Here is a 13,097-nt window from a genome sequence, read left to right as displayed (position 1 = left end):
ACGTTACCTTTAGCCTGAGACCTTTGAAATTTTATGTCTAATTAAAGTGATTTCTACACTTTAAAGCCATTTTCTGTTCTAAAAGTGAGGTATGGTTGCGTGTCTTAGCGATTAGTGTGCAGGTGGAAAGTATTCCTTATGAGAAATACTCCAGAATATTTTATTTTGATATGATAGAAAACCTTTTTCTTCATGTCCATTAATCACTACGCTAGGCACCTTGACATATTTGTAACATTAAAATGTTAGCTGACTACACAAGAAACTAACCTCACATGAAACCCCAAACTTATCCCATGCCTTTAGCCCTCCCTCCAGAATGACACCTTTAATAACCTGTGTGATGCATGGCCAACTTTAGATACTTTTCACCAATTAAGGAGAACTTAAGGAGCCTGAAACTGCGAGAAATAAATTTCTATCTGGTGGCATAGCTTTTTATAAAAAAAGAGCCAGCGCTGAGTGAATAGTCTGAAAATATAGGAATATGTAACAATGAGAGAATCTAATCTACTTGGCTGTCAACACTGAACACCACAAGATCTTTCTAGTTTATATATATTAATTTAAGTCCACATGCACAGACTGAAAATTTTGTATAACTGGATTCTACAAAGCATCTCTTAATAAATAGGCTATTGCATTCTCCACTGTTGAATCTGGTTAAATATGTAGGCATTTATTTTATTTTATTGAGAAAAAAGATTTTGTCTGGTAAAAACATCTGATTATCACATGGTCTGAGAATACTCTTTTTATGTAAGTGCTGTGCAGTAAAACAGTATCTTATTTGAGGGGAAAGACAGAGGCAGTCAATGCAACCAAGTTTGTCACAGATTTTGACTGGGTACATGGCATACAGTATATCTGAATTGGGTATGCAAACAGAAATAAGGTTTTCAGCATGGAGAAAAAGTAATCATTTGATATGATGGTTTAGAAATGTCAGTAAACAGTGATACAGTGGCATCTGCATATGAAAACAGCTTAGTAAGGACTTAAAGTTAGATGAATCAGTACCACAATAATAGCTATAAGTTAAAGTTTATTAATTATTAATGATAAATAAGGCTTCTAATTATTTAACCTCAACATATATATTACAATATATTTGTCTTGCTACAAAAAACTGTCCTTACTAATTACATTAGAACCATATAATCGATTTGAGAAAGATCTAGTGATAATCCTTAGAACTTGTTTGGATTTTTTTTTACTGAGCTTTTAAACAATACAAAAAATATAATTTGTGAAAAAAAAGAATGGTACCCCAGGAAATATATTCCTTCCAGGTGTGCTTTCCAAACACATGCTACACTGGGTATGTACTGAGGTAGAAAAAAAGTCTCATGTCAAGTGTCACGTACAGCACCATCTGTTAGCGCCCATTCTTGTATACCTTTACAACCACTTAGTCAAGGTGAAATGATGCCAGAAACTTTCACTCACACTTACTTTCACCCACAGTTTTTCAGTCAGAAACCTTGGAATAGAATTTTAAAATCTAAAGGAAGACATATCACAGAATTTGCAAGTAACTAAAAAAATGGGGTAACCTTTCTTTCTCTAGGCTATTTTCCATGCCAAGTGCCAAGTATTCTTTGCAAGCCTGAAGGTAGTTCTAAATAAAGGTTAGCAGCTAGAGACCTACTAAAATTAGCAAATGACCTGGTAGTCTGTGGATGACAAAAAAAAGTAGATAAATTATCAGTTCTACATATTTCATGTGAATTCTTTCACGTTTTATTATACAAACAGGAAGAAGAGGCTTTTATTCCTTTGGAAGTTATTTTGTTACAGAAGAGACACCATAGTCTAACCTATAATTGATGGAGTAGAAGTAACATTCAGACTTTCTCTAGAAATGCAAACAGTTTGAGTCAGGTACAAAACTATTTCATATTCTTTAAACAAAAGAGAAAACCCTTCCCACTACATGGAAAAATGGTTTTGTTTCACCCATGTAGGATTTATTTTCAGACTGAAAATACTGTAAGTCTTGCAAAGCTTTGTGAAGTGAAAATAATGTAGCAGAAAAGGATCTTTGACTACAGCTTCAGGGGGAATTTGTCTTTATGGCATAACTGCCCAATGTAGCAACACAAAGGCTTCAGTGTCTTCAGGATCTGAGAAATAATATTGGTTCTTGTTTCCTGTGGAAACCTTCTGAAGTCAAGTGGAGCATTTCTAGAAGCATGCACTCTCAAATATGACAGTCCAGCCCTATGCTTATAAATACATTATCCCTAAAATATATATTCCAAAGTAAATACTTTTATACACTAAAGGACATTTATGAAGAATGTTTTTTTATTATTATTTTTATTCTCTTCTACTATTGAAACACTATCATTTGTCTCTTTTAATTCACTCTGCAAACAGAGCTGCATTTGACTTGCTTATCTAAGCCAATCCTTTGGAACTGGAAAAACAGCTTGCTGTACAGTAATTTTGATACTTTCCCTCTTACTACTACCTCAGTTCTTTGCTTTGGAATATAAAATTTTCAATATAAAATTTTCTATCATCTTGAGCTAACCTTGCACTGAAAATGGAGCACACTACGTCTAAAGCCTGGATATGATTTCTGAAAAAGTCAACCAAAGACAATGATCAAAAGGTCATCTGACAATTCTGGATTGTGCTGACTGCATCAGCAAGGATTCTAGCATCTTTGGTGGGTACTTAGATGCTTAGCTCATGCCATATATAGACACCTACATTCAGGCATCTTTATTTTAATCTGAAGTCTACACCTTGCTTTAACATTTCATTAGTTGAACATTCTCACAGACAAGCTGGTAGAAACTAGAAGGGAAAAAATTGCCAACCGGTCTTAACCACCCCCAATTTCTCTGACAATCTGTATGTTTCTTAAGGACAATACTCATACTGTATAGTCTTAGTGTCCCTACTGAGTACATTGAAAATAAATTGATTCCTGGAGGGAGTGACAGAGAACATGGTCCACCTCTGCTGCCAAAGTTTACACAATGTGAATGTCTGTTTTCTCCTTTCCTCCTGTGAAGGAATCAGCTGATAGAATGTTTTTATTTCTGAGAAGCAGAATTATTTTTAAAACTTCGATGTTTCAGGAAATAGTATAGCTGAAGAATTTTGAAAATAAATGCTGAAGTACTTAAAGTACAGCTATTTGGAGGTAAGATACTTTTTAAGCCCTTCGAAGCCAATGTCACTAGTGTAAATGAATATTCCTATGACTTATAATGAGGCCTTAAACACACCTGTTGGAAATATTCCTCCCCTTTTGAATTCCCCAAGAAACATATTGACTCAATAACTGCTTTTAAATGATAAAAACATTCCCATTGTCTATATCATTACAAATAAACAAAAAAACAGTGACTGGAAAGCATGATTATAAAACTTTTTTCAGGGGTATGGATTAAGAGGAGGTTTAAAACTGCAATAGTATTACTTCAGAATTCAGGAAGAAAACTTAGTAATCATTTTGATTAAAAAATATAATCTACTAACCAGATGTAGATCAACACATGTAGAATTGTGTTCACAAGCATTGATTACGCAGTCATCAATATCCTGGTCACATTTCAGTCCTGCATATCCTGGGTTGCACAAACAATAGAAGCCGTTGACAACTGTAACAGAGAGAGTGGCTTAGTGCTAAGGGTCTTTTAGAATAACAACTGAATATAGTAAAGTAAGTTACAATTATGACTACTATCTGGAAGAGATTTAGATTAGCTACCTAAAGGGTGTGGAAATGTAAAAGAAATTTTTTTTTTAAAAAAAGCAGTATCTCAAAAAACCTTTTTAACATGAAAGCGGATTCATGTACTGCATTTTTCTTAAACAATTCCAATATTTTGAGGTAAGAATTATAAATCAAGGACCCCTTACTAGGTTCTGAAAAAATGATGGCATCTTATAAGCTAATGAGTAATTTTCCATCACAAAACTGTATACAAAGTACATGCATAAGACTTTATCTCTGATATTGTGCCTAAATGAGATGGAGCAGTTAAACATTGTTTGGTTTGGCTTTTTTTTTTTGTTTTCTTTTGGTAAAGGATGCCTCATTTTATACAAATATATTAAAGGAGAACTTGCTTGAGTTGAATTTGACAGCCCAAGTTATGATGTATTTCCATGCTTCATTTTAATCTTAACAAGGTAATGATAAGAATCCTTTCCCTTTTTCATCATTAATGATCCAAACAGAGTGGAATCTAATTTAGAGTGCTACATCCACATAAGGAGTGCATGACAGCAATAATGGCATTTCTTGCAGGCTTGCATTTATTCTAACCTCAGAGGTCCCTGGATTCTTCATTATCACTGAGATTTACCATGGAATCTATTCTGCCATTGTGTCTGTAAACATAGCTGCTATTGTATTCACTAAATGCTTTAAGTCCTTCAGAGCAGAAGCATTATTCATCTGCTAAGAGCTTCCTAGCTTCCACAGGATTCCAGCTCTCTGCAGCCAGTGCACATAGCCTAGAGGAACTGAGATGCCCACATCATCTATCCAGAGGCATCACAAAGACAAGCTGTCCCGAAAAGATCTGGCACGTCATGAATGTGAAGAACTTTACTGCAGTTATTATAAATTACAGCTCAAAAGTATCTCAGAACCAATATAGAATGCATAGAAAACATCTGCAAACTTGTTAGGAAATAGTCTTTACTAGGTAAAATATGAAGCCACTCACCTTGTTCCCGTGCACGGAGAGATAGAATTCTTAAAGCTTATTGAAACTGATAAGAAACTGAGATCGTTTTAGGCCATTATATATTTAATAATTTGGGGTTGGTTCTTTGAGATCTCATTTGAAACCAGTAGTTGATTACATCTGCAAATTTGTGTAAAGGGTTTGAATTTCAGGGAACTTCTTGAGTCATCACCTCATTTTTAAAAGGTGTGGGGAAACAGGAGAGAGATGTAGTGGAAGGCAAACATGGTTGCTCAATGCTTAAAGTGTGGGACCTATGAGGAAAAGTGGAGTCAGCCAGGCTTGTTTTGTTTAGTCCCTTCAGGGAAGGGTTAATAGTTTAGAGGGTCTTATAACAAGGGCAGTTGCACAAGTGACAGAACAGAATATCAATTAGTAGTGTTAGATGATATAATAAGGGCAACTGCCAAAAGTTAGTTTAGGAGATTCAGGTGGGATTGGGAGGGGGAAGGAAACACTACAAGAGTAGCGCATCAGTGGAATAGGCTATCCCAAAGAGTTTTGGAATTTCTGTCTATCCTTAGAGGCTTTCAAAACTCAGCTAGAAAAATCCCTGGCTGACCTGTTTTAGCACTGTTGATCGTCCAGCTTCTTCTGCTTTTGGGTACATGACCTCCAGATATCATTCTGCTTTCCAAACCCAGCATTATGAGATTCTCTGAAAATTACCACTTTCACTTCTTTTCATCAAGCATAGAAAGTATCTGATAGGTGGTAATAGCCTCATAAAACTTTCCAGTAAGCCCTCCATATGTAATGGGAGCTACTAAACATACCCTGCCAATCCAGTCAGAATAGAGTAATTCATTATTGTTTCTTCTAAAAAATTTACATATTATCAATCAGTGAAAGTGTAAATTACACAGTTACATGCTAGAAGGCACTTAATAGTAAACAGACACTCCATTTTGCATGAGTTTGATATTTAATGTAGGTTTTGGACTCATTAGAATTATGACATATGCTGCCTAACTGCTCTATGAGCTCCTTTTCAGCACCTGAGTACCCTCTCATTGAATGCACAATGTAAGATGTGTTTGGCTAATTTAGGTATCAAAGAAGACAGCACAAATCTCATTAAAGTTTCTCATTAGATGCACTTCTGGCCCCCTGAACACACAAAGCCCAGTGCCAGGAGTTGAGGCATTTTGGCAAAAACAATCCTTCTGGTACTGGCTCTGGAGCTTCAGACAAGCTAAATTTCAGTAAATTATCCACTCTTCTCCCCGGAGCAGCTCAGTAACTACAGATGCTTCAACAGAAAGACTACTCTACATTAAAGTGAGTAACCAGTCTGAACTCACTGTCATAGCAGTATCCATGGAGGCAAGGGTTAGAACTGCACTCATTGACATTGATCTCACAACGTGGACCTGCAAAGCCCTTCATACACTGGCACTGGAATCCAAGGGGAAAAACATCCAAGTTCATTTCTTCTATGCACACAGCTCCATTCTCACAGGGATTGCTGGCCTCACAAGGCCTAAACTCGCAGTTCAAACCTGAAAAGGAAAATGGCAAAGCTGTCAGTGTTTAACTAATGAACATATCCCTGCAGCTGCTGCCTATTATGAGCTGTATTTTCTTTATATCCTTGGTTAAAACTGAGTTGGAGGGTCTCAGAGGTACATATATGTATATTACCATGCAGAAATATTTATTTGTGCTGTAGAATTACAAAGAAAAAAAAAGACAATGTTATCTGTTTTGTTTATATGACATTGCATTTTAAAATCATAACAGGTATATTAATATATTTTGTTTTTTCTGTTTAGTCTTGTCCTCTAAAATGGCTCAAAAAGTAGATTCGAAAATAATTAATGAAAATTTTGAAGCTTCCTATTATATCTTCCTGATATTCTGTTGTCACAGCACCGTATGTATTGTTTATACATTAACCCACAATCCTGAAAATGAATTAAATGCAAGTAACCATGTGTAATTATCCCGCTTGCAATTTGTTATTTTGCAACATGTTATTTTACTGAAATTATGTATGTGTTTGATAATGATTGTCTCCATCATTTATATAATTTCTGTACAATAGAAAATCTCACACAGTCACTTTCTACTCTTTCCAACAAACACTCCAGTATATCACAGATTATGTATGTTTATCTGGGCTAATCAAGGAACTGTGTGATGTTGATCTTGGGTCACAGATGCCTTCATCTAAATCTTTAATTTGCAAGAAATAGATCAAAAAATATTAAATGTCCCTTTAAAGAGAGCCTTAGTTTATTAGATCCTAAGCAATACTAATTCATGTTTTCTAGTAGCAAAACTCAAAATGATGAATGTGGCACATGAAGGCACGGACCCCAGGTGAGATCCTTTATTGCATGCATCAGTGCTGGTTATATACAATTGCTTATCTACCCAAGTTCTGCCCTGGAATATGCCTACATACAGCAAAGCACCTTTGCAGCCAGTTCGCACTCCACCAAGCTGTTTACTCTTTCCAAGCTCATCTGACAGCATCTCTTCTTCCCACATCAGGATTAAGCTGTGGGAGGCTTTGGGCAGCCCCTCATTGCAGACAGATGAGCACAGAATAGATTTGCACGTAAGCTCAGAGAGCCACATTTAGTGTCAGTTGTTTCTTCACTACATTTTAAGGCATAATCACTCTGCAACCTGGCACCCAGACAATGAACAAAGCCTTTTCTCAGAAAGGGCCCCTACACAGATGAGGGCAGAGAGAAAAGAGATCAAATGGGTTTGGGTTTGTAAAGCTGCCTCCCTTTTCCCTCAGTGTTGCTGAAGGCAAGGTTGTTCTTTCAGACAGAGCTCAGTGGTTTTTGGGGCTACAACAAACTGCGCAAGCCCCTCTGAGCCACTTTGAAGCCCATTTGCCCTTCTGTGACTGCTGAGGCTGGGCTGCGTCTGTGCTATGCTTTCTGGTAGAGCTGTCCAGGGTCTGCAGTACTCCAGGCCCTCTGCCCACTTCCCCAATGCCCTTGCCCCAGCTCTGGCTGCCAAGCCATTCCTTCCTGGAGAAGCTTCTCCTTGCCCCAGCAGCCTCCCTTTTCCTTACACAGGCTGTAACCTTAATGCAGTGATGGGCAACGTGACACTACCACATAAAGCACCTGGGTAGTCATGTGGAAAATCAAATCCATACAGTTATGTTGTGGTGGGTTGACCGTGGCTGGCTACCAGATGCCCACCCAGATGCTCTCTTACTCCCCCTCAGCAGAGTGAGTGAAGAAAACAAAATAGAAAACCTTGTGGGTTAAGATAAACATAGGGACATCACTTACCAGTTACTGTCACAGGCAGAACAGACTCATGGAAAACTGATTGAATTAATTGCCAATTAAAAATAGAATAGGATGATGAGGAACAAACACAAAACTAAAACCAGCTTCCTCCATCCCCCTCTTCTTCCTAGGCTCAACTTCACTCCAGACGACTCTACCTCCTCCCTACCCCTGAGCAGCACAGGGGACGGGGAATGGGGGGTGTGATCAGTCCATAAGAGCTCCCCTCTGCCTCTCTGTCCTCCTCACACTTTTCCCCTGCTCCCGTGTGGACACCCCATGGGCCACAGTTCCTGGCAGAGGCCTGCTCCGCCACAGCCTTCTCCAGAGAGGAATCCCTGCTCTGGCCCCTGAAGCACCAACTCCTCCTCATCCTTCTCTCACCTCAGTGCTCACAGGGCTGTTTCTCACACTTTTTCCCTCACTCACTGCCTGTGCAGCATTTTTCCCTTTCTTACACAGGTTTTCCCCGAGGCCCCACCACCCAGCTGGAGCCGGCTGGAACCGGCTGTGTGCAGCCCGGGGCAGCCCCGGCCGCCCCTCACAGGGCCCTGCAGCCCCCGCCGCGCTGGGTGCCTGCACCTGGTACACGAGGTAAGCCATGCTTGTGAGATGGATAGTAGTACTGAGAATTTTCAACTTCTTTTCAGGATCAAAATTTCAGACAACAATTCCTGACAAAGAATCAACCAGTGTTACAAGTCACCTAAGGCATATGGCAGCTTTAAGTTTGTAGACCAGTTGCTAACTAACAGAACTGGCAATTCATACTGGGTTTTTGCATATGATTTTGGGGAAACTGAATCAGTTAAGTGGTTAACTTATTCTAAAGGAATATATTGAATATTTTATTGCAGTTTGAGAAAAGCAAGACTTTAACTACAGCGTCATGATTGAGATCAAGCTACAGTGCCACTCAGTGCCGTTGTGTGACTTGTTTGAAAGCTTAAAATTCCTTAAATGTGTAGGATATGGTGACAGAGCGAAAAACACTCATTGGATAACCTCAGTACTAGGATGTCCATGAGACTGAATGTTATTAACTTTAACTTGGGAAATGTACTTTCATATTTACTGAGATACGTTGTCAGTAAAATTATTTTGACTCTGCTATAAAAGAGCATGGTCAGGCACAGAGTTATTATACCCTTAGTACTGGCTGCTGGCAGCTGAACCCACGTATCTCCTCCTTTGCTTGTATTGTCATTATAGACAAAATTTTATTGGCCTATGCCACATTAGCTGCTTTTGCTTTACTGTTATTCACATAGTATCACACTAGCTATGAGCAGACCTTCTTTGTAATAATGAAACACACACTGGCCAAAATGCCAGCAGGATTTTAGATGAGCTGACTCCTTACTATAAGACAATCATCTGACGGCTGAATTCTAAAGACGCCTAATAGCAAAAACAACAAGAAGGAACAGAACTGAGGTGAAAAAACCCCAACAACTCTTTGACCCCACTTTCATGCTGACATAGGAGAAAAATAATGGCACAAGTTGTTCCCTGTCTTTATGTCCCCAGTGATCTCTCTGGTACAGGATAATCCTGCCATAGGCAGCCAACACTCTCAGATCTGGAATTCATGAAATTGCATAGCAAAGCAACCATATGGCATACTGAGATTTTACCCTGAAGTTTTTATCTTTCTATCACAACAGCTTGACATGGGTGACAACCCTACTGGGACCTAATGTGAAGTTCACACCCACACAAATAGGCTTAACACGACTCACAATGTAAGTGGAACTGTCAGATGATCCAGTAATGCAGTACTTGGTTTTTTTCTGCGCTGATAGAAGAACAGATTTGCCCATCCTCTTACACGCCAGGTGTTTGGGGGGGAATACATTTCTGGTAGATAAAGTCCTGCCACAGCGTATCAGTTTTCCCCTACTTTAATATTCGTCTTCAATGATAGATACTACAATTTTTGCATGAGAGTATAACCGAGTTTTCATGAACAATTGGAAACTAAAGACGCAATATGTCCTGTAAGCCAGAGGTTTAAATTATTTACAAATATTTCTGCAGTATAAATAGGACTGTGCACAGTTCTTTCATAGGAATGTTAATGATTTTTAAGCTTTTAATCTCAGTATCTTGTGGCAAAGTATCATGAATTAACTATATATTTCAGAAAAGGATTACCTTTATTTTTAAAACGCTCAATATACTCCCAGACCCCTATCTTCTATGTATGATTTTTATTTCAAACATTTTGCTCTGCTGATTCAATAACATATTGGGTTGCTTCTGGATTTTCTTTCTACACTGTGTGTAGAAAATTGTATAATTGACCAAATTGTAACTGAACAACTTTTGTCTGGTCTCAGTTCCTCCAAAGACCACTGATTTTCAGAGAACTATGGATAAAAATGTAATTTTCTTATTCAGAAATTTATAATTTGTAATTTGATTCAAGCTTCAGCTGATGATGATTCTTACTATCTCAAACAATTTCAGAGATTTTGGGAAATATTTAAAATGTAAAAGGTTAAGTTTGAACAGATTCAGAGAGGAAGGTATAGGGGTAACCTGCACGTTTAGGTTCTTTTGTTGCTTTCATAAATTTTAACACATATTGACATGTTTGTCACCTCAAATCCAATGTGATTATAAGGCTTGTGAGTTCTTTTAATGAACGCTTGGATAGATGCCTTCCACTGTGTGCTCTGAGAAAATGAACCTTAATCTATCTTCTCTATTGTCTCATGCTAAATAAGCATCAGGCTGCTGTTAGGTCTCTCTGAAACTCACTTCTCCAGGCTGAACAAGCCCAGCTTCACCACTGGTGAAAAAAAAACAGCATGAAAGAGACATTGAGAATCTCAGACTTTTTCACATGCTTTGTCAGTTCACCAATGTGATCTCATTTTTCTCCATCTTTCTTTGTTACTGGTAGACCTATAGAAATCTTTCTTGCTGCCCTTCAGTTGCCTTAATAGTTTTAGCTCCAGTTGCCCTTGATCTTTCCTAATTCTGTTCCTCTGTGACTGGGTGCCTTCTGGATAGCTAGCTCACCATTGCATCTACCTTCTGTGCACTTCCTTTACTCTTTAATCTCATACAGTTCTCCATTTGTCCATTTTTCTGCCACATCTGCTTGGGTCTCTGCACACTGGAAAGAGCTGTGCTTTGAGGAAACTCTCCTTCAAGATAAGTCAGTGGGCCTGAGATAAATCAGTTTTCCCTTCAGTGCAGTCTAATGGGAGTTTGCCAAGCAGATCCCTGAGCAAACCGAAGCCAGCTCACTGAAGTCCTGACTTATTCTGCTACTTGAATTCTTAATTTCTCTAAGTATTTTAAACTCCGTCATCTCACTGCCATTGTCATCAAAGCTGGTTTTGACCTTTACATCTCAAACCACCCCTTGCTTATTCACTAATAGAGAATCCAGACAAGTACCTCCTTTAGTTGTCTCACCTCGCAATTTTTTCAAAAATCTGTACTAAACATGACACCAAAATCTCCTGGATTACTTGTATCTTTCCATGTTGTTTTCCCAGCAAAAGTCAGGATGGTAATACCTCAATGAGAACCAAGGCCTGTGTTCATGAGTCTTTTTCCAGTTTCCTAAAGACACTTCATAAACTTTTCTGTATCAAGCTGTCTGTAGCAGACACCTGCCACAATATTTCTTTAAATGGTTCCCTTTTCATCCTGCCCCCATTCACTTGAGCAGTGCATCGCCATCACCCATTCCATAGCAAAGCTCCACACATTCAAGGCACTGTTTTGCATGAAGTTCAGCCCAGCCTCCTCATCTCCCCTGCCTATATTTCCAGAGAGCTTGCATCCATCCATTGCAGTATGCCAGGAACGCGAGCTATCTCACTTGGTGTGTTGTTCTTCTGATAGGAGGCTGTAGTTCTGAGAAAACACATAGACTTCTTACACATTCTGTCTTGCTTATGCTGTGTACGTTATGTGCAGGCACTTAAGATGGGCCCCACAGTTGTACTCAAGGAAGTGTGATGGCTTCCCTGATCATGTTTTCCAACAGGCAATTCTTTCCAGCTCCATGTAATTCCACTTTCTTTTAGTTTTTTCTCTGCATTCCCCAATTAATGTAGTTTAAAACTATCTTCACAGAGTTAGCAATCCTGTTGGCAAAGATGCTTTCCATTCTTTTTTTAGACTGATTCCATCTTTCCCCATCAGACCTCATTGCTCAAAGAGGGCCCATGGTAATAAAGATGAAGTCTTGTCTGTACCACTAATCAGATATTAACACCCAGGATGTTTCTATTCCTACCCGCAGTCCTGTGGAAAACTCTGGCTGCCTGCCACCCCCCACCTTCACCTTTGCTGCCAGAGTCCACTAGTCACTTCTGATATGCTCAGGGTCTCTGTTGCCAGCATCATTGGTGCCTGCATGGATAAGCAGCAAAAGGAAGATATCTGAGCATCAGATAAAGCCTTGGCAATTTCTTTTCTGCATCCTGAATCCAGCCCTCTGATATACAAATAAACCTTCTAAGACATTAGATCTGGTCAAGAGATGGGTGACACTTTCCTTCAGAGAAGGAAGTCTTTTACCTGTTTTCAACCATTGCTTCATTTTAGTGGTACTGGTGAGTGTGTATGCATCAGACTCAGACAACTAATGTGACCATCCAAATGAAACCTACTTTTTGTCACCTGTTGTTACAACTTAATACTTATTCCATAAGTGAACCTCTGTAGGTGAAGAGAAAGTCTCCTTCAAGTTGTCAGAAGTAGTCATCTTCCAGCCTCCAGTGTTGTATAGTCTGTCCCCCTGTGCCTCACTGTGTCCTCTACCTATCCTTTCCCCCTTGTCCGGTCCTGCTCCTGTGGGTATCAGGCTTTTGTCCCTTCAGGGTCTCTAAGAAAAAACTCTTTATCTTCCATTTTGTCATCACTGATGTTTGTGTAGCCTGTTCTTCACCTGCAGCTCCTTCCCCTGGCAGCATGGCAACTCAACCAGTATGCATGTCTAGCTGATAAGGAGCTCATGCACCTTCCTCCTATGCTGTTCTGCCAGCAGGAGCATGGGTTCATACTGCTTCTTCAGATTCTTACTCAAAGTAACTCCCCAGAAGAGTATGAATTTCAGTGAAGTTTGTACTGATTGGAAATTACACCA

The 13,097-nt window shown here is 39.0% G+C and overlaps 1 protein-coding gene across 1 annotated transcript in view; it reads right to left on the bottom strand.

Annotated features, from left to right (window-relative positions):
* EYS (eyes shut homolog) overlaps positions 1-13,097 on the bottom strand; it is an 872,029-nt gene that overhangs the window by 576,288 nt on the left and 282,644 nt on the right. The window contains exons 19-20 of the mRNA XM_056343434.1: positions 6,023-6,220; positions 3,499-3,620 (exon numbers count right to left, since the gene is read on the bottom strand). Coding sequence (XP_056199409.1) covers positions 3,499-3,620; positions 6,023-6,220 — 320 coding nt within the window. The remainder of the gene's footprint in view (positions 1-3,498; positions 3,621-6,022; positions 6,221-13,097) is intronic.

The sequence above is a fragment of the Falco biarmicus genome, chromosome 6 (genome assembly GCF_023638135.1).
Source record: "Falco biarmicus isolate bFalBia1 chromosome 6, bFalBia1.pri, whole genome shotgun sequence".
In the NCBI taxonomy this organism is placed as follows: Eukaryota; Metazoa; Chordata; class Aves; order Falconiformes; family Falconidae; genus Falco; species Falco biarmicus.
This window is presented reverse-complemented; position numbering and strand designations above follow the sequence as displayed.